Source organism: Lampetra planeri, chromosome 10 (genome assembly GCF_965212315.1).
Source record: "Lampetra planeri chromosome 10, kcLamPlan1.2.h2, whole genome shotgun sequence".
Taxonomy (NCBI): Eukaryota; Metazoa; Chordata; class Hyperoartia; order Petromyzontiformes; family Petromyzontidae; genus Lampetra; species Lampetra planeri.
The window spans coordinates 5157550-5177713 of NC_136116.1; the positions used below are offsets into that span (position 1 = coordinate 5157550).

The 20164-nt window shown below is 42.1% G+C and overlaps 1 protein-coding gene across 3 annotated transcripts in view; it reads right to left on the minus strand.

Moving 5' to 3' along the window:
• Nucleotides 1-18728, minus strand: part of BIN1 (bridging integrator 1) — a 30831-nt gene extending 12103 nt beyond the window's left edge. For all 3 annotated transcript variants that reach the window (XM_078598033.1, XM_078598032.1, XM_078598031.1), the window contains exons 1-10: nt 18603-18728; nt 13184-13264; nt 11442-11496; nt 10564-10658; nt 10010-10105; nt 9500-9607; nt 6104-6196; nt 3713-3798; nt 2182-2257; nt 820-902 (exon numbers count right to left, since the gene is read on the minus strand). In XM_078598033.1, the coding sequence (XP_078454159.1) occupies nt 820-902; nt 2182-2257; nt 3713-3798; nt 6104-6196; nt 9500-9607; nt 10010-10105; nt 10564-10658; nt 11442-11496; nt 13184-13264; nt 18603-18680 (851 nt within the window). In that variant the 5' untranslated portion in view covers nt 18681-18728. The remainder of the gene's footprint in view (nt 1-819; nt 903-2181; nt 2258-3712; nt 3799-6103; nt 6197-9499; nt 9608-10009; nt 10106-10563; nt 10659-11441; nt 11497-13183; nt 13265-18602) is intronic.
• Between the last annotated feature and the right edge of the window lie 1436 nt (nt 18729-20164).

Here is a 20164-nt window from a genome sequence, read left to right on the forward strand (position 1 = left end):
GGTGGAGAGGCATCACGGGATCGTGTGGAAGAGTGACCGCGTGGGGATCCCTTCACGTAGAACTGAAATAATCACGGCTAATGATGATGATAGTTAATTATTTAACAAAAATTAAGCATGGTGTGTGGATATACACATAAGCATCCAACGTTTAAATATGATGCAACTATGATTGTATGATCAACTAACTACAGCTTGAAAGACAATATAAGAAAACTCATGAACACGTGGAGTGAAACGTCAGACATCATGCTCAACACACGTGGAGTAAAACGTCAGACATCATGCTCAACACACGTGGGGTGAAACGTCAGACATAGCCAAGACACGTGGAGTGAAACATCAGACATCATGCCCAACACACATGGAGTGAAACGTCAGACATCATAGCCAAGCCACGTGAAGTGTAACGTCAGACATCATGGACAATATACGTGGAGTGAAACATCAGACATCATGCCCAATACACGTGAAGTGTAACGTCAGACATCATAGCCAAGACACGTGGAGTGAAACGTCAGACATCACGCTCAACACACGTGGAGTGAAACGTCAGACATCATGGACAACACACGTGGAGTAGAACGTTAGACATCACGCTCAACACACGTGGAGTGAAACTTCAGACATCATGGACAATACACGTGGTGGAGTGAAACGTCAGTCATCATGGCCAAGACACTTGGAGTGAAACGTCAGACATCATGCCCAACACACGTGGAGTGAAAGTTCAAACACAATTCCCAACACACGTGTAAAATTAAGTAATTCGTGTCGCAGTTCAAAGGTGAGAGCACTGAAAGGGCACCGATATGGCACCTGGGAGCTCCGTGGATGGAGAAGGCCTTGTTTGAGTGCTGGCCCTCCAGTTTGACCATGACATCGAGTAGCTCATGGTTCAGCTGACAGGGGGTACAAGTGTACACAAGCACAGAAACACAATCAGTGTCTTTATTGCATAAAACACCGTCAGTAATTCGTCCTCATAACTCGTGCAAAGTATGTTTATTTCCCTTTTCACATTTTTATTTCAATTTGTACTATTGAGATTCAAGTGCCATTTTGGAGCATAGGACGCTTCGTCGAAAATTTGTCCATCATTGGGTCATACACTCCTCTCGAAGAGGAAACCATCACTCCATGTTAGAGAACTGCCTGTAGAAGGTGATATTACATTATCACTTCTGACATTTTATTGACACTGGAGGCACTGTACCTTCCCACTGTCATGGTCGTCGCATGGCTGCCAAATGGAAATGTTGAATTCTCAGACCTGGAATTTTTGCCACATGAAGTGAAAATCAAATTTGGTACAATACCTGTTGTGCAGTCATTGGTGACTGGCCTGATACCATCAACTAACTATACTTGAGAACTCCGTTCAATCACGGACAGTTAACAGCTGAAACCTGGATTCCAATGCAGGCCCTCGGGAGAGCTGGCTCATTGCTCTTGAGCCCCGAGTTTCCCAAACACCATTAACTTCATGCTGCTTTAAACCACAGAAAGTGTTTCACTTGTCCAACCGGTCATAGGTTTGTAAGTTTTTACAACCTTTGTGTTTTAGCACACATATTACAAGGAAATGTAAAGTTTGTGTTTTCCAACGTAATTGGTCAAATATTTAGATCAGTACCTCATTCAATTCAACGACAGTATATCAGTAACTAGCCTTTTGCCCATCCACGGGAAAAAGGCATTGCAGTAAATCTGAAACTTGCAAGCGAAAAGCAGACCGCAACATGATATTAATTTACAAGGTTAGAATCTCTTGTTCATCATGACGTCCTTTTTACTTCTATGTCTCAACAGCGCTACGGAGATCGCGTGACATGAGGGTTCTGCCTTTGTAGTGAGGGTTATAAGTTGACGCTGAGGAGGGGGGAGGAGGCGCCTTGCAACCCCACGTGGAGTGACGGCACCTGCTAATTATCATTTGGAGGACGTCACCTGTTCATGATTATTAATGAGGGTGGCTGTTCGATGTGGAGTGACGTCACCTGCTCATGATTATTAATGAGGGGCGGGTCCATGTGGAGTACGTAACCTGTTCATGATTATTAATGAGGGGGGCTGGTCGACGTAGAGTGACGTCACGCGCGTTACACACTGACATTCTTGGGTAAATATAGTAGTAAATAAAACTACATACATGAAATAAATAAAGTAGAAGTTGAGTACCTGTCCAATTTCCTTGTGAAAATTCTCTTCAAGGCCAGCGATACTCTTGAATGTGTTCACATAAAACCCCACTCGGCTACAGAGAGGAATACAATGGAATCATCAATTGGTAACGATCAATGAAATAAAGTACAGAGAAGATAATAAAAATTACAAGGTGATCCATATATAGATACACCACAAAAATAATATTGAGGAATTAGATAGAAATCACATTTTCATTCCCACACTCGACATGTCTTGCACTGATCTTTATACACTTATTAAATATTTAACACACTCCTGATACACGGTCGAGCATAACCAGTTTAACTTGTTTACAGCATTCCATAATGTTTAAGCTGATGTTATTGATTTCTAAATACAAGGGTCATTAGAAAATCAGTGGGGTATCAATGAATGGATCCACCTCTATAATATGCATCATGAATTTACAGAACGATCGTATTTACCCATTTAAGATACATAATCTCATCCAAGCTACTTTGACCACGAGTTGGCTCCTACGAACCCTCGTGAGCAACAATCCAAGTGCCTGCATACACCACGATATTCCCAGTGTGTGACAGGGTCCTGTTTTGTTGATGGACAAATTAGGCTTAAGCACAGAACAGACACTCAGATGCAAGGCAACATGTGAGTGTAGCTTCTCCCTACAGTACATTCAAGCATTTCCAATTTTCTTCATTTGTTAAACCCACATTTCGGAGAGAGTGAAGGACAGCAGTACTTCTACCATCAAATAAAGTTCCCACCGAGAAAAAAATATTCACCAATTTAACATTTATTGTAACGTTATTGAACTCGATCACATTAATTTGAAAGAAAAAAAGTTAAAACAGGACATGTGCCCCCACAGGGCAGAAGTTAATGCACGTCTCCTTGATTCACACTGGGTTGAAAATAATGGGCCAATCCAATGAGAGAACACCCTGCAAGGAATGTCATTGAACAGTATTAGATATTCAAACTTATGTGGCTCTGAGGCTCAAGGGCTTTAATGCACTGTGTCAGGATACTGAGCCAGCACCTCTGAGTTCGTGGGTTTGAAACCCCAAGGCTGACAAGTTTTAAAAATATATATCACCTAGCCTGGAACGTTTGCAATGTGAAGAAATTAGTATCTATGTATCCAGTAATTGCAGACTGCTTCAAAAAGAGTTTCAAATATTGCCTTTGCATGTAATGTGGCCTTCTCAGTTGTGGGGTCATATGAGTGACAATAGACAAAACCATTTAAAATCTAAAGACTCTGAGGTTTTGCCCCTGTTGTAAAATAGCAGTTTATTAAACGAGCAACGAACTGTAATACCGTTACTCCAGCTCTATCTGGCCAATGAGCCGAGTCCGTAGAGAGATTACGACAAATAAACAACAAATGCAGTGATACTGGGAGACCCTGAGGAGAACTGGAAAGTAAAACGTGATTTTATTTCATTTCGCTCTTTGAACACATTGGCAATTGTGAATATTTGTTGTCACCAACCCTGGGCATGCAAAGCTGTCACACAAATCCAAAATACCAAAATACCTGTTCAAAATCACTGGCAATTCCTCTTGCAAGTCATTGTTGATCTCCTCAAACACCTTTTGTGCCTTCAGGTAATCCTCTTCTGCCTACACCAAGATTATATTTGCACATCAACACATTTTACACCTCCAAAGACAGAGAGGCTTCATAGGTTCTACTGACTACTTGGTACAGACATTGCAAATTTTGACTCACGGAATGTTTGCTATTTTTGCAATAACGTTCCAGTACCAGCTATGTGTTAAAATATAAGTATATGCAAATACAGCTCATTAGATAAACAATTTTTCAAGTAATTTAACTGAACAATCTAAAAATGATTTCATCACCCTTCATAAGCCTGACCTTGAACATCTAAGCAGAGGCCAATCAAAGCCATGCTCGCTGGTCTTGGACTCCCCTAACGCGAATCAAGATGGAATAGAGCACATTGTTTGAATTTGGGAAGTTGTATTTATCGTGTGCAAACTGGCATTGTTGATTAAAACATCAGGCCATTGATGAACTTCAGGGAAAAGGCATAAACAACAAAAATGTTTACATTTTCATGCTGCACAATGTACCGCCATACACTACTGGAGTAAGAATAACGTTCTTTGTCAATCTACTGCTCGATGAAGCCCTTCCCATGCTGTAATGGTCATGAGGCTTTTTGACAATACAGTAAAACCTTGGATTTCGAGTAACTTGGTCTCGCAATCCAAGGTTGTACTGTTCTTCTCTACACGGATCAGTGTGGGCTCATCAAGGGAAAGGCCCAGAACTGGTTCACATACCACCCACCAACTGATGTTAGCGGTGGCCGTGAATCGAATTCAGGTCTCCGGGTTCGAAACGCACTGCGATAACTACTGTGCCACTTATCCACCTCTGCACTACTATCATAGGCGGAGTTTGACTTCTACATTTGGGGAGGCAGGGGTTCACTTTGTCCCTCACATAAGGAATCGCACGTAATTAATAAAAAATCTTAATTGTTAACTATTGAAAATAAATGTATTAAGGTGTCCAGTTTGGAGGGGCATTGGGCCCCCCATGCACCCCCCCCCCTAAACTCCGCCCATGACTACTATACAAAGTTCAAATGTATTACAGACCATTGTGAAAGCTAAACCGCACATCTTAAATTATAGGTAGGAAGGCAAAATACTCAGACACTTCTTCTGGTGACACGTGACTTACGTACTGTAATTTATAACCATTCTGTTTTGGTCATGGGGATTGCTTAACTATACTTCACCATTCTGACAAGTGCGGGTTGGTGAAGAGCATGGTAGGATCAGAACTCATTCGGATATCACCCACCGTTGATGTTAGCCAAACTGTAAACTCAAGTCACCGGTTTCATAGCACGGTGCACTAACCACTACCATGCATGTGACTTAACAGAGATGACTGAAGTGTACTATCTCACACACACACCATCATGTGGGTTTCCGTAGAACTTGGCCACCCCTCCATATTTACAGCACTTCACTCGGTCAGTCAGATAGCTGAGGGACAATTTTGAAAAAGCTACTGGAAGAGTAGGCAAGGAAAAAAATCCAGCCAGATCAAGAGTGTGTAGAGCTTGGCATCTCAAGCATTTTACAAACTCATGAAGATGGAATGTATTCTATGGCACGAAATGGAACATCAAGAAAGCACACCCCGACATTAATGCTGAAACTGCACATCACAGGAGCCTTTTGGTACAAATTGAGCAACATTCAATATGTGCGAGGAAAATTATTGCACGCAAAGTTTTTAGTCTCTTTGTGATCACCATGTCAAAAAAAGTAATCTGGTATGAAAAATTATTATATAATATAAAAAACACTGCTCAAAAGGCACCGCACATTCAAAGACAGCTTCGAGGTTCTTAGGTTCTTTCGGTAAAGTCGCGTAGGTAAAAAAATATTAAAATTGATAAAAGTAAAATAAAAATAAAATAAAAATCACGACGTTTCGGAGGCAACATAAGCTTCCGTCTTCAGGTGGAACCGTCACAGCACGATAGCTGTATCAAGTAAATGAGAAATTCTAAGAGATACTACCCCGTATATAGAAGACGGAAGCTTGTGTTGAAGACGGAAGCTTGTGTTGCCTCCGAAACGTCGTGATTTTTATTTTTTATTTTATTTTTATTAATTTTAATATTATTTTACCTACGTGACTTTACCGAAAGAACCTAAGAATATGAATACTTGCAGTCACGAAAGCTTCAAATCTAAAATTAACAGCTTCAAGGGTTAGGCAAAGGCATGCACACAATAGAGCCCGGCACTTCTTAAAACAATGATGAATGTGAATGGAAATGTTATTTAGGACAAGGAAAGGTAAAGAGTTGAAAATAGGACAATTTTTGAGGCACGATGTACAGAATGATCAGGGGGAAGACCGATGCGTCACCTGGTTTTTGAGGAGGTTTGTCTGGGCAATGAGATGGGCCTGGATTTTTCCCTGACACCACTGAGGCGCAGCTTTTTCGAGCAGCAAGACCGGCTGACGGACACAGACGACACGAGACAACAGAGACGGCAAGGGGAGGACTTTACGATGCGACCGTGCATACACCGCTTGCCCCTACTGCCACCACAAAATCTCACTTTGAGCCCGAGCTTTGGTTATACACTGAGTAACTATTTGTTTCTGGGTAGTAAGTGTTATATCCTAATTGCTTATGCCTCAAAAGTACAGAAAATGGCTATTATTCCCCACAAACTTTGCTTTTATGACCAGGACAGTGATATTTTGAAATTTACCTATTTTCCAGAACATTCCAGATAGATTCAGTGCTGAGTAAACTTGGAGTAACTTCTCGAACATTCTAGAACTTTTCAGTAATATAAATAGTAGTATAAATACAGGGGCCTTAAGCCCACCAGTTCAGTTTAGTTCCAGCTGCCTAAGTGGATACATATCTGCATTTTTCTGAGATGGCATCAAGAGGCTGCAAGCATCCGGTAGACGCATTTTGCTATGTCCGCGGCAATTTATCAAGACAAGAGCGTAAAAGTACTCTGTGGAAGCATCTGCTAAGATGTGTGAGGCCTACAATGCATATTTTGGTATGCCTGTCAGGGATCAAGACAAACCCTGGGCACCTCATTTCAGCTGCAAGAAATTAAAACAAACTCTGGAAGGTAAGATGGACAAATGGTTGCTCAGAATTTTATGTTATAAAATTAGTTTAAAAATGTACATTGTAAAAGTTTTTAATTTTAAAACGTTTTACAATTTTTAATGTTATTAAAAAAATATATCATGAAAAATGTTGCGAGAATTTCTTACACATTAGTCATGGTTGAAATGTATTCTTGTAGGATGGTACAGAGGGGAAAAGAGAGCCATGAATTTCGCTATCCCAAGAATTTTGTGGGAACCCATTGACCACTCAAGCAACTGCTACTTCTGCATGGTGGACCCTTCCAAACGTCGGACTGGCAAGAATGCACCTGCTATCACGTATCCGGACCTTCCTTCATCCATCGCCCCGGTGCCACACTGCCAAGAGCTCCCCATACCCACTCCTCCAGAGAGAGAGCAGCTGTCTTTAGAAGAGACGAGCAAGTCAGAGAGCGAGGAAGACGTTGTAGATCCAGATGACAATTTCAGAGGTGGAGCTGAGGAGAGAAACCCATACTACCCTAACCAAAAAGACCTCAACGACTTGATCAGAGATCTTGGTCTCACAAAGTCCAATGCCGAGCTTTAGACGTCTAGGCTCAAGCAGTGGAACTTGTTGGATAAAAGTGTGCAAGTCGCGGATCAGAGAAAGCGTCACCAACATTTTTGCAGCTTCACCCGTCAAGATGGACTCTGCTTCTGCCACAATGTGACCAGTCTGTTCGCGGCAATCGGAATCGCCTGGAACCAGAATGAGTGGCGCCTCTTCATTGACAGCTCATCCAGGAGCCTCAAAGCTGTACTGCTCCATAATGGTAACAAGTACCCGTCTCTTCCCCTGGCTCACTCGGTAAACCTCAAAGATGATTACAACAGCATCGAGACCTTGCTGGATGCCTTGAAGTATGATGAGTATGGCTGGGAGGTCATCGGAGACTTCAAAATGGTGGCATTCCTGATGGGTCTCCAAGGCGGTTTTACCAAGTTTGCCTGGTATCTTTGCCTTGGGACAGCAGAGGCACCAAGGTGCACTACCACAGGTGGGACTGGCCACAGCAGACTGAGTTCTCTGTGTGTAGGAACAACTTCAAGTGGAAGCCACTGGTGGACCCCCGTAAGGTGCTGATTCCACCACTGCACATCAAATTGGGCCTTATGAAACAATTTGTCAGAGCTGTAGATAAGGAGTCGGCAGCCTTCAAGTACCTTCAAGACTTCTTCCCTAAGCTGTCTGAGGCAAATGTCAAAGCCGGTGTCTTCGTCGGACCACAGATAAAGAAGATCCTGGAGTGCAATTAATTCTCCAAGAAGCTCACTAGTAAGGAAAAAGTGGCTTGGGACAGCTTTGTCGCAGTGGTCTGTGGCTTCCTGGGCAATCACAAGGTCGAAAACTATGTCGAGCTGGTTGAGACTCTGGTGTAAAACTACGGCACAATGGACTGTAGGATGTCCCTCAAAGTCCATATCCTTGATGCTCATCTTGATAAATTCAAGGAGAACATGGGAGCGTACTCAGAGGAGCAAGGCGAGCGCTTCCACCAGGACATACTGGACTTTGAACTCCGCTACCAAGAACAGTATAACATGAACATGATGGGAGACTACATTTGGGGGCTGATTCGTGAAAGTGAATTACAGTATAATCGTAAATCTCGAAAAACTACTCACTTCTAAATCTTTTTAGTCATTTGTGTATTACTTTAGTATAAAAACATGTCCATTTTTATTCATATGTCGGTTTTTACTGACTTTATGTGAACGAAAAGACACAAATTCGCCCGTTTTCTCATTGAAAATAGGTAAATTTCAAAATATCACTGTCCTGGTCACAAAAGCAAAGTTTGTGGGGAATAATAGCCATTTTCTATACTTTTTAGGCGTAAGCAATTCAGAAATAACACTTACTACCCAGGAACAAAAATTGTATTACACAGTGTTACGAAGGAGAGGAAACATAACAAAACAAATCCAGGCATAGTTGTCAAGACTAAAATCTAAATGCTATTCATCAATATTCAATATTTTTGGCTTCCCCATAAGCCACATCCATGACCTTTTTCTTGATAATTGGTTATTTACCTCGGGGTAAGCATTTACACCATTGGAACAGTGCACATTATCAGAGTTATGTCTTTTGTTTGTATTATGACTGCAGGGTCTATGTAAACATGACTCCTTATAAAAAAAAAGGTGTCAGTTTTGTTGCCAGATAGAAGGGTAAACAACCAATTATCATATTTTTACTGGCAAATGAGGTTCCCATAGTGTAGATGCTTGCCCCGAGCTCTCATACTCTGATGGTGCATTGTCTTTGAGTTGTGCGCCTTTTGGCGTCATCTGGTCCAACCCATGTGAGACTAGGCTCTAAGGAAAGCTGTCTCGGGTGTGGACCAATCAACTTCAAGGACAGTGCACATTATCAGAGTTATGTCTTTTGTTTGTATTATGACTGCAGGTATTGCGGTCTATGCAAACATGACTCCTTGTAAAAAGGTGTCAGTTTTGTTGCCAGATAGAAGGGTAAACAACCAATTATCATATATTTACTGGCAAATGAGGTTCCCATAGTGTAGACCTTTTTCTTGAGAAAGCCAACATGTTTAAATTAAAATGAGTGGTCTGAAAAGGATGGCATGAGCACATTCAAATTATTTTATAAATGCTACATCTTGCAAAGACCTTTGCTACTTTGACATCTTCCTTTTTCTTGGTGCCCTGCAGTGACTCAAGGTGGTGTCTGGCACTGTCATAGTCCACCAGCTTCCGTCCACGTTTGGAAATGCGTGACTTCAAAGACAGACATAATAACAGCAAGTTAGTTAATTACACTTTACATCGCAAAACCTGTGTCATAGCTCTCCAATGTGTTTTCTGGTTGTGATGTGTGTTGATCGACAGGATGTCTGATGTTTCACTTCACGAGCTGAGAGCGTTTTCAGTTCCTTAATAATGAACAAAATCTCCCAGGATGCAGGAGACAAACGTGGGACATGATGCCTGAAGGATTGAGAAAAAGTAACTCCCAGAATCAAGTGGCAGCTCCAGCACGTGGAATGAGATGCGTTGGATCATCGTGTTGAGCAACGCCTGGCACAAACCTTCACGTTTACAATAATTGTCTTACTAGAGGTGGAGGCAATTCAACAAGTGGAGGAAATGTAACATGAACGGTTCGTTGATCGGTGATACCTTGATGTCGGGGAACTGTCCGAGGTACGTATCCAGAGTGAGGAGTGAGTTGTCAACCAGCTTCTCGTGAAAATCACCCCAGAGCTCATCGCTGTTCTGTACAAGATGCACGTAAGTGCACAGAGTCCACACGATTTACATAGCCAACATGAATAAAGTCAACATCATTTTCATAGTCAACATTATTTTAATGAGGCCATGGAGGTCAGGTTTGCTGCGCCATGTTTAATCTTATAATCTTTTCCCCTTAGTGTCCGTGCATACGAATTCAAAGAGAACATGTGCAGCATTGTAAATATACATAAATGGAGGGACAGTAAAATTATTTTGACAATGATTCAAAATGTTTCATTGCCCAGCCTAATTTTAGACTAATATGAGCTCTATCTATATTCACGTGATAATATTAATGTTACGATAATATACTGAGAGATTTTAAAAATATGTATTTACTCAACTGATTGTGTAGAGTTATAATAGCTGATTAACGAACGTGTTCACCGCTTATCATATGCACGGTATACATACCATTGCACTAAGTGGCTGTGGATTACCTGTGATATATCCTGTACATCTTCTTTTCCATGCCAGTCAGGTTCATAAATATCTTGAAGGGTTTCATTCATCTTCTTTGAAGATTCATGCATTGCTGCAGGGACATAATCCACACTGGAAACTTGACAGCAATAATAATTCGTTTTTTTTTTTATAGAGCACTCTCTTTTAACCCGGAGCGTAGCAGAGTGCTTTACACGTAATAAGTGACTTACGTCACATCTCAAACATTTTAAAGGGCACCCCTCGTGGCAGTTGTCCCAGTGCAGCACAAGACGATTCGGCACCCGGCCTGCAAGTAGGCATTCGTCTGCCAGTCGTGAGCAATGATTGGTACGTGTAATTCCAGTATAGACCTTTCCTCGATAACATCAGATTTCTGACGTGTTTTTTGTTAGCTGCGCCGCATTGTCTTATTAAGAACAAGTGCCTCAAGACAAAGAAATAGCTTGGTATTCCACCATTGGAACCTCATTTGCCAGTAAAAAATATGATAATTGGTTTTTTACCCTTCTATCTGGCAACAAAACTGACACCTTTTTTACAAGGAGTCATGTTTGCATAGACCACAATACCTGCAGTCATAATGCAAACAAAAAACATAACGTTTTGTTATGCGGTGCAGCTAACCACAATACTTGCAGTCATAATGCAAACAAAAAACATAACTTTTTGTTTGCATTATGACTGCAGGTATTGTGGTCTATGCAAACATGACTCCTTGTAAAAAAAGGTGTCAGTTTTGTTGCCAGATAGAAGGGTAAAACAACAATGATCATACCTTGGTATTATTTTACCTGGTAACCCAGGATAATTCATTTGTGTGTGTTACAATGAATGAGAAATTTGCAGGAATTTGTAACATTGTTGTATTTACCTTTCACAGCCGTAAGGTAGCCTCGCAGCTCTTTCTGTAATCGGCTTCCCTCGTTCTATGCAGGAGAAGGAAAAGAAACACTGAAAGTGAGCACACCAAACTCTTAAACCAACATACTCTTAGTTTTTCGGTAAAGTCACGTAGGTAAAAAATGAAATAAAAATAAATAAAAATAAAATAATAAAAATCACGACGTTTCGGAGGCAACACAAGTCTCCGTCAACAGGTACGACCATCACAGCCAGATTTGCTGTATCAAGTGAGGCAGGGATTCCAAGATGCAAGTTCTCCCCCTTAACTTGTATTTAAGAACTTGCATCTTGGAATCCCTGCCTCACTTGATAAGCAAATCTGGCTGTGATGGTCCCACCTGATGACGGAGACTTGTGTTGCCTCCGAAACGTCGTGATTTTTATTATTTTATTTTTATTAATTTTAATTTCATTTTTTACCTACGTGACTTTACCGAAAAAACTAAGAGTATGAATCCTTGCAGTCACGAAAGCTATAAATCTAGTCTTAAACCAACACCCATAACCATTACACTGTTGCACTTTTGAATGATAACAGTGATATTATGTCATCCGTTTGAAATGCATACATTGCATGGGATGTTTATTCATGCCAATACTGTAAAATTACTTAACAAGCAGTCACAAATTTTCAATCTTAAGCCTCAGTGCTTTCAACATTCTTTCTGGCTTTTTTAATGTACAGAATTAGCAGGTCACAGCAACACAATTACAGAGAGGAATCATCCTTTTGGGCCATCCATTAAATGCATTACCTCAAATCAACAACAACACAATTAAAAGTAATGAAGTTAAACGGTTCAATCATGTGTTTGTTTAGAATAAGCTCATGCCAATACGTGGTAAACTAATTTATCCAAGTGCTTAATGTGATGTGACAAGCGTGCTGTCTTGCCGTGCTGCCAAGGTGTGTGTGTGCATGTTTGCTCAGGCTGCATTCCCTGTGTTTCTTGCCACTGCCTTGCTAAGCCGTGAACCCGATGTCATCACATTTATAGAGCCGAGCAATCAAACGCCCCTCTTATGCAATTACTATAATAAATGGTTCTGACTGATGAGTTTGGAGAGGTTGAGTGTTGAGTTAATTTCACCTACTGAGATTTCGACCATCTGCTTTGAAGACAAGAAAGTGCCTGACCCTGTTAATTGTGGTTGCTTTGAAAATGTAAGATATTTTTCTTTGAGTCAAAAGTCCTATTAATGCATGGTGGGGGTCAGGGGGGGAGTGCTCGAATTACCTTTCTATACTCGAGTCACGTCCACAGTCCTCACATCTCATTCCACCGCATCATCCTTCCATCTCACCCCAGTTCTCCCCTCTACTCCTTCTGCCCTGCATCGATGGCACCTTCATAGCCCTATTCAATGCATTCGCTTCGTTTATTCTCAGCCCGTGCGCAAATTTCTAAATCTAGCCTCCCAAAACTCCTCGATACCATGAATATCCCCACTGCTAACTTCTTAATTCCTCCTCGCTTACCCTTTAGAGATATTCCCAAATTCCAGATATTCCAAACTTTCCATATTACTTAACTGCCTATTTTAGCAAGACCCTCCCAAAGAGGACACAATGGAAACAAGGCCACAGAATAGCTATGCCGATATCAGGAATTTGCATATTTTGCTATTAATATATTGTGTGTACTTGTTACATTGCTTATTTTAAGTATGTACAATCACTGCTGTCCCACATTTAGCTGTGATACATACATACTGTTTGTTGAAGTTTTGCACTTGTTCTTCAAACTGTACATCCTTCGTCTCATCCGCTTTTCCCAACTTCTGCAGGACCTGCAAAAAAAAATGTGCGTTACATCACCGTATAAAAAACGACAGGCTATTTTATAGCTAAACTTACAACGGCACCTAAATTGCAACTTTTAATTACTAATCATGATTATATAATTACATTTTCATTAACCTTTGAAAGAAGCTAAAGAGCCAGCAGTCATTACCATTAATGACACAAATATTCACACTCCTAATTCATCATGCGACTAGACGTGCCTTTCAAATGCTCTTACGATGCAAGAGATCTTTCGATTACTCACCGCACGGAATTATGTACGTGATTAATAATGCTTAGCAAATACTTTGATTACATTAGCCCTCAAATCGATGTTTTATCAGGCAGCATTCAAGTCTGTTTATATTAAATCGATGGCGTAAACACGTGACACACCGTTGCCAAATTCGATTACAGTATGCGGTTTGTGCTTGACATTGGTGAACTCTTACAGAATTGTGCCTGCGCATGTTAAATACAGCAATGTATAACACGTCGGTATCAAGTCAATCGTATTTTAACCTTCATCAATGACACAATAATTCATCTCTTCCAGTTCCAATTTTATTCCTCTATCAGCACAGTATCTCTGGCATGACAGAATTGTACAGGCTACTAATCAACGCGCAGTTAGAGAGCCTTGTTATAACATCCGTCTGGTCCAGCGAAGCACTCATGCGCCACTAGCTTGTTTAAATTCTTGAATACCATTACTTATTTTCCTTTACGCCGGAGATAATTTACACGTGAAACGACGTGTAAATTTACCTTGATTCTATTATAAACATGTTTACTGAGAAGGATATTTGACTATTCCCTCAGATGTAATTTATCCTTTCCAAAAGTAAATTAAATTTGCATTCGGCCTTGGCCTCAGCCGTCAGGACTGGTCTTTCCTCATTAACGACTTGCCTCTCACACTTACTCGATTGAGAAAGAGTAATTCAGCCTCCATGGACCACCACCCACTGTGTATCTGAGATGCGAAGAAAAACAACACAACGGCGGTCCGTGGCTCCAGGTTTAGGAGGCAACTTAGTCTGCCTCGCGTTTTCCGTTGTCAGGCGAGACTGCGTACACGTGGATTAATTGAGAAACTGCAATGTGCCGGCGGTGGCTTCACCATGTTCCTCCAAAAAATATATCCTGAAGCAGAAGATTATTGCCGGATACAAATGTGATTTTGTAGCTTTGTTCCTTACCTGTATATTGATATTCAGTGCTAATGTGCCATTTTATTGAGGGTTTACTGTGTGTTATCATGGTATGGTCTGAGACCACTTTGTTGTTATTTTTGCTGCCTTGCCCAAGCTTGATAAATGGGATGTATATAATTAATTGTCTGATTTATTTATATTAAGTGATTTGCTCATCTTTTTCTCTATTTTGCACTCCTATAGTTTTTTGTATTTTTTGCTGTTGTAACTTGCAGACCCGCCCGCACTGGACTTCTGTGATAAAGAGCTTCTTAGCTCATCGGATTCCCCCAGTCTAAATAAAGATTCTGATTATGAAGAGGACCTATGGACTCACCCAGAGAATCAAAAAGAAACCGAAATGAAACTCAAATGTGCTAGCAGTGGTTTCATCCATCACCTCTTTCTCCACCAGATGGGCACAGGCATCCCACGTAGCTTCTCATGAAAATTGTGTGATGGAAGCACAGCACTTGTGCATTATCACCACACATTGTCTTTGTGTTCCAGTAATCAATTAGTCCATCTGTAGGAGTCATTATCACATGAGACTGGAAACTGCCGAGGAGGATTTTGTTGCCTCTTCAACCTGGAGCCACGAAGCATCACTGGTGATACAATACGCATCAAAAGTGGGCCGATTCGTCAAGCATTGTCAATTCCTATGGCAATGGACCTCAACCTAGATCTAATGACAACTGACATCTCAATCGTATGCAAACCGAGCATCAATTTACATGTAACTCAGGCAATTTGTTCATCACATATCTCAGTATTGATCAGCATGGGCATCTACGCATTAGGGGCTGCAAACATTCAATGCACTTCTAACATTCAAAATGTAACAAAAATAATGCATGTGCTTCACTACTCATTCTAAATAATGACACATGGTTAGGTGACGAGGACAGGAAGTTGCATAGGAAACAAGCAAAAAGGCATTTTTATTGTCATATTCTCACTTCCATTGCCATCACCACCAGCCACATCCAAGTCTCCCTACAGCGACAACACACATATGATCCCTGGCACCGCCATTACCTCCCCATGCTCAAGTCTAGGGTTAAGACCTTCCACCTCCTTCTGCTTACGACCGTTTATCTCTCAGTCTCTCTGTGAACTTTCCTCGCTCACGTGATTTCTTTTTTGCTCCGTTTTGTTTAACTGCAGCTTCCAACTGCGTTACCCTTCTGTCCCCGATCCCCTTGATGCACACACTCCTCCTCCAGCACAGAATCCCAAATTGTACTGCACTTCTGTGGTATGCTCCTCTTCAGCAAAACGGCCACCAATTCCAATAACGAATGCAAGCACACGCACTCATTAGGTTTCCTCTTTTCGTTTCTCCATCATTGCTCCCCCACACGTGTTCACGCTTTTGTGCATTGCCATACCAATACAAATTTGGGTTCCCAATCGTCAACATTCGTGTGGGGTAAAAACCCCGTGGATTTGGTCACGAGAATCCCAATAATGTGGGATTTATTTGGCTTTGTTTTCTGTATGGTAGAGGATAAAGTATGCGATTGCTACAAGCTGTGACGCTTTCCTTCATCTTGGTGTTTAATTATGAAACGTGCAATCCTCCGTGAGCCAAACTACAGGGTGTTTGTCCATGAAGGTAACATCCATCCATTATTCAAGAATTATAGTTGGACAGCAGTTTAAGCTCGGTCGATAAAACTACACGCAAACACTTGGTCGTGTGACGATATGCTCGTTTGAGTGTCATCCCTTTAAACCTTCCACGTGTCCACAATGACGTTGTCAAATCACATTGTATGGAGATGAGAGACCCAGGTGTTTGAAAATTCATCAAATGCTTCTGTTATGTGCTTTGAACAGCACTCGTTTGGTTTTAAAAGGTTGAAGCACATTGTATAAGGAAAACGATGCCTGCATTCCAACCACGCAGTTCATACTGCTGTACGTTGATAGTTGTACAATAATGGATTGCTTTGATGGGCAAACCACCATGCAAGCTTGCTTGGGCTACGTTGTCAGCAAAGGACGATCGGTGCAGCAATATCCATCATTGTCCTGCCTGTCCTATGCTTCAACCTCTATACTCCCACTTTGACCAACCCGCACAGCGTGGGGAGGCCCTCTCTTACAGCACTATACACTATTGACACAAGGGCTGTAACATGCACAGGCACAAAAGTGCATTGATATACCTTTACGGACACCCCGTGGACATGGTACACGCGCATCTCACCATGATGACAGAGATTAACTCCCCCAGGTTGCTAACAGGGGGCATTAAAGCAGCTCCGCTTCTGATGGAACATATGGATTGTATCCAAAGGGGTCACGTAAGCAAGCGGTGTGAAAAGCATGCACGTGTAAAAATAGCAGCAGTTACGTCAGCCGATTGGATTCCGTGTGACATTCAATCTATGGCTTCTCAGATTGGATTAGTGCATACCAAGACTAAGATTCGCAAATAACATGACCTGACGGCGTAATTTATACAAATAAATTACAGCGTATCCTCTTCACTGTACGTAATCACCAAGTGTAATACACCATCGACTTCATTTCTCTTTGGAAGACTGGGGAGATGCCATGTGACTAATAACAATACAAATGCAATGTTGGGCCCAACATTGGCATGAGGTTGGAACCGTTGGTCCATCATTGGCCCAACGTTCCATGTTTACTTTGAAGTAGCCAAGGCTGTAGGGAGAGATTTTCCGGATGAGGTCTGTCGAGTGTGGAAATATGTTCCAGGACAGACCGGCTGAAATTAACGACTGAATACACAGGGTGATCCTCATTATAGATATCCCACTAAAATAAATGTGGAAAATTATGGGAAAAATATTTCAATGCATTTCCATGTCACCACCCACCAATCTGACAATACAACATGCACGTAATGAATTCCACCGTAAGATATGGAGCCATCGCGTCCCCAATATTCAATCACCTGTTGATAAGTGGGTCATCAGAAATCAGTGGGGTATCTATAAATGGATAACATGCAGTACCGCAAAGCAGGTTCTCGGCGGAGCTGCGGCGCGGTGGCTCGCGAACTAAACCCCAGTTCGATTCCTAGCCGTGGCCAACATCAGTGGCGAGTGATATCTATAAGAGGTCAGGGGCTCTCTCTTCTTTCACCAAACCACACTGATTAGTGACATGGGGAGGGGGGGTGTCTTCATCTTCCAAACAGCGGTTTTCGACAAAAAGGTTGTAAATTATTAAAGCCATAATACAATTTCACCATGACAGTACCATGCACTGGATGTAGTATGCAAATGTTTGGTAATATTAATATCCACAAGAGGCCACGGTGTGTACAATGAAGGATATATAATGATATGCAATATACGGTACTCCTTATTCATTCTTTGCATTGCATCGTAATCATAGCACCATCGTACAGAATTTGCAATTGGGAATCGCCAGGATAAAAGGCCAGCCGTCCGCCACACGTGTGCAGCAAAGCACTTTAATGCAATTCAGTTTCGTGCACACGACAAGACGGCGATGTTGGAATGAGTCGAGCGCATACCAAACATTTAATTACGATCTCGGGGAGTTCATTCATCTGTCCAACCCCGTGGCGTAGCGCGGTGTTCAGAAATGCACTACTTAATCTGCTGCTACAGAGCAGAATTAATTTACGTACAATGCCACCAAATGGTAACACTAACATTGTTTAAAATGTATGCAAAAAAAAGAAGTGTGTGTTATTTGCGCAGAAACAGCTGGGAGAGAGAGCGTAAGAGCAGTATTTTTGTTCCTTTGTGCACATCACACCCGACGTTTCCTCCCGTGCACTCATTCGTTCGCGTTCCTCGATTCATTCTTGCGAGTAAAAGGCGTGCCCCCTCTCGACAAACACGACAGCCCTGGCCACGTCGTCAACATTGCTTCACAGATTGCAACAATGCGAGTGCATCCACCGGTGGCATTGTTCCCAACAAATTGGAACAATGCGGCAATTCACACTAAAACACGAATCCCTTCTCCCGTTGCGCATCAACACTCCCATAATGCGCTTGCTCCCCATTCATTAAGTCGCTCGCTCGCTCATTCGCTCCTGGATTCGTTCGTGTGATGATGGCGTGCATCCCTCCACACACACGCACAGGTCACGCACATACACACAAGGTGTTGGCTGCTGCCCGACCTGTACCTTCTCCTGGGCTCTGGTTATGCGTTTCTTCGCATTTTTCGCGAATATGCCAGTGCTGGTCTTGCCCGGATCCGCCATCACGACTCCTCCTCCTCCTCCACCTCCTCTCCTCCTTCTGCTCCGCTTCACCCTTTATTCCTGCACGGCGGCGGGGGCTTTATTTGTTTTGTTTAATTATTTACTCCGAATAGAATCGCTTCTTAGCGATCCACGGCCGGATCGGGCATTAGCGAAAAGCAAATTGTTTTGGACGCGCTGACAGCTGATGCGATGATATAGCCACGTTACGATCGCAGTCCCCTCCACGTGTTAAGACGAATATGTCCCGAATACTTACGCCGTCTGAATAGCCTTTGAACAGGCTGTTGGGAAGCAGTGCTCTTAGCGAACACTTATATATAGGCATAGATGCTTGCTCTGGCTGTTGATGTTTGACACACCACGACAGGTACTGATTTTAATGCCGAGTCAACCTATGCGAGGTCCAGGGCCGGTGCAGATGTTCGCCGCTGATGTTAGCCGTGGCTGGGAATCGAAATGGGTTTGTAGCGTAGTGCATTAACCACTACGCCGCTACGTTTTCCAGAATTACCAATGTAAGTGGCAACAAAGTTGCGTATGCCTAGGGCAGCGATTGAGGGCAGACCCACAATCAAAAAGACCCAAATCAGAAAGAGAGCAGGTTGTTTGTCGTGCTTTAGAATGCCGAACTTTTATACTGAAATGTAACATTGCAATGTGCCCCATAACGTTTTTTTTTAAGCGGTGAATGCTGTCAGCTATGTGTGGCACGGTTCAGAAACACCACGGTCATTAACGATGAATACTGTGATCGAACATAACCTAAAACGTGCGCAAAGCATGGAGAGATGCATGCCTGAATTACATTGAGATACAGAGGAACGCACACATCGGAGAACGTACGCAATTTAGGAGACATCATCCTTAAAAAATAAAAATAGGTCCGCTGGAAGGGATGGTGGCCGATGGTCAATAATAACGGAGCGGCAGCTACGGAATGGAAGGCGTTCCTTAGGATGACCACCGGCTGGGGAGATTGAGTGCCGAGATCCGTTCGTGTGCAGGTGCTGTATGGATTGTTGCATCACCCGATCGTGAGAAGTGTCAGCGGCTCAAGCAGGCCTTCATCCAGCAGTGGATTTATCATGACTGATGATGACAATTCAATGAAAAAAGAGCGTTTAAATCGGTTTTTCCAACTGATTTAGTCGGTAACTTTTCGTGTTGTTTGCTGTCCTTCCCCCGTATCAGCAGGCACAATCTATGTTTATTATTGGATGAAGGCCGTGTTTATTGGTCGTGTAATTTTATTATTTCAAAAGTACATCGGATAGTGTCCCCGATAATTACGCTCTCAAACCACAAATTAAAGATAATTAAAACATAAATAACAAGCCACGAAGATAAATGCGTCACGCATGTTAATCGAACGATATCCAGTTGATCACGGGGCTGTTTACATCGTGACAGCATCTCATTAACGACAGCGAGGGCATTTTTATCGGAACAAATCGTTTTTTTATTTAACACAGTTACATCAT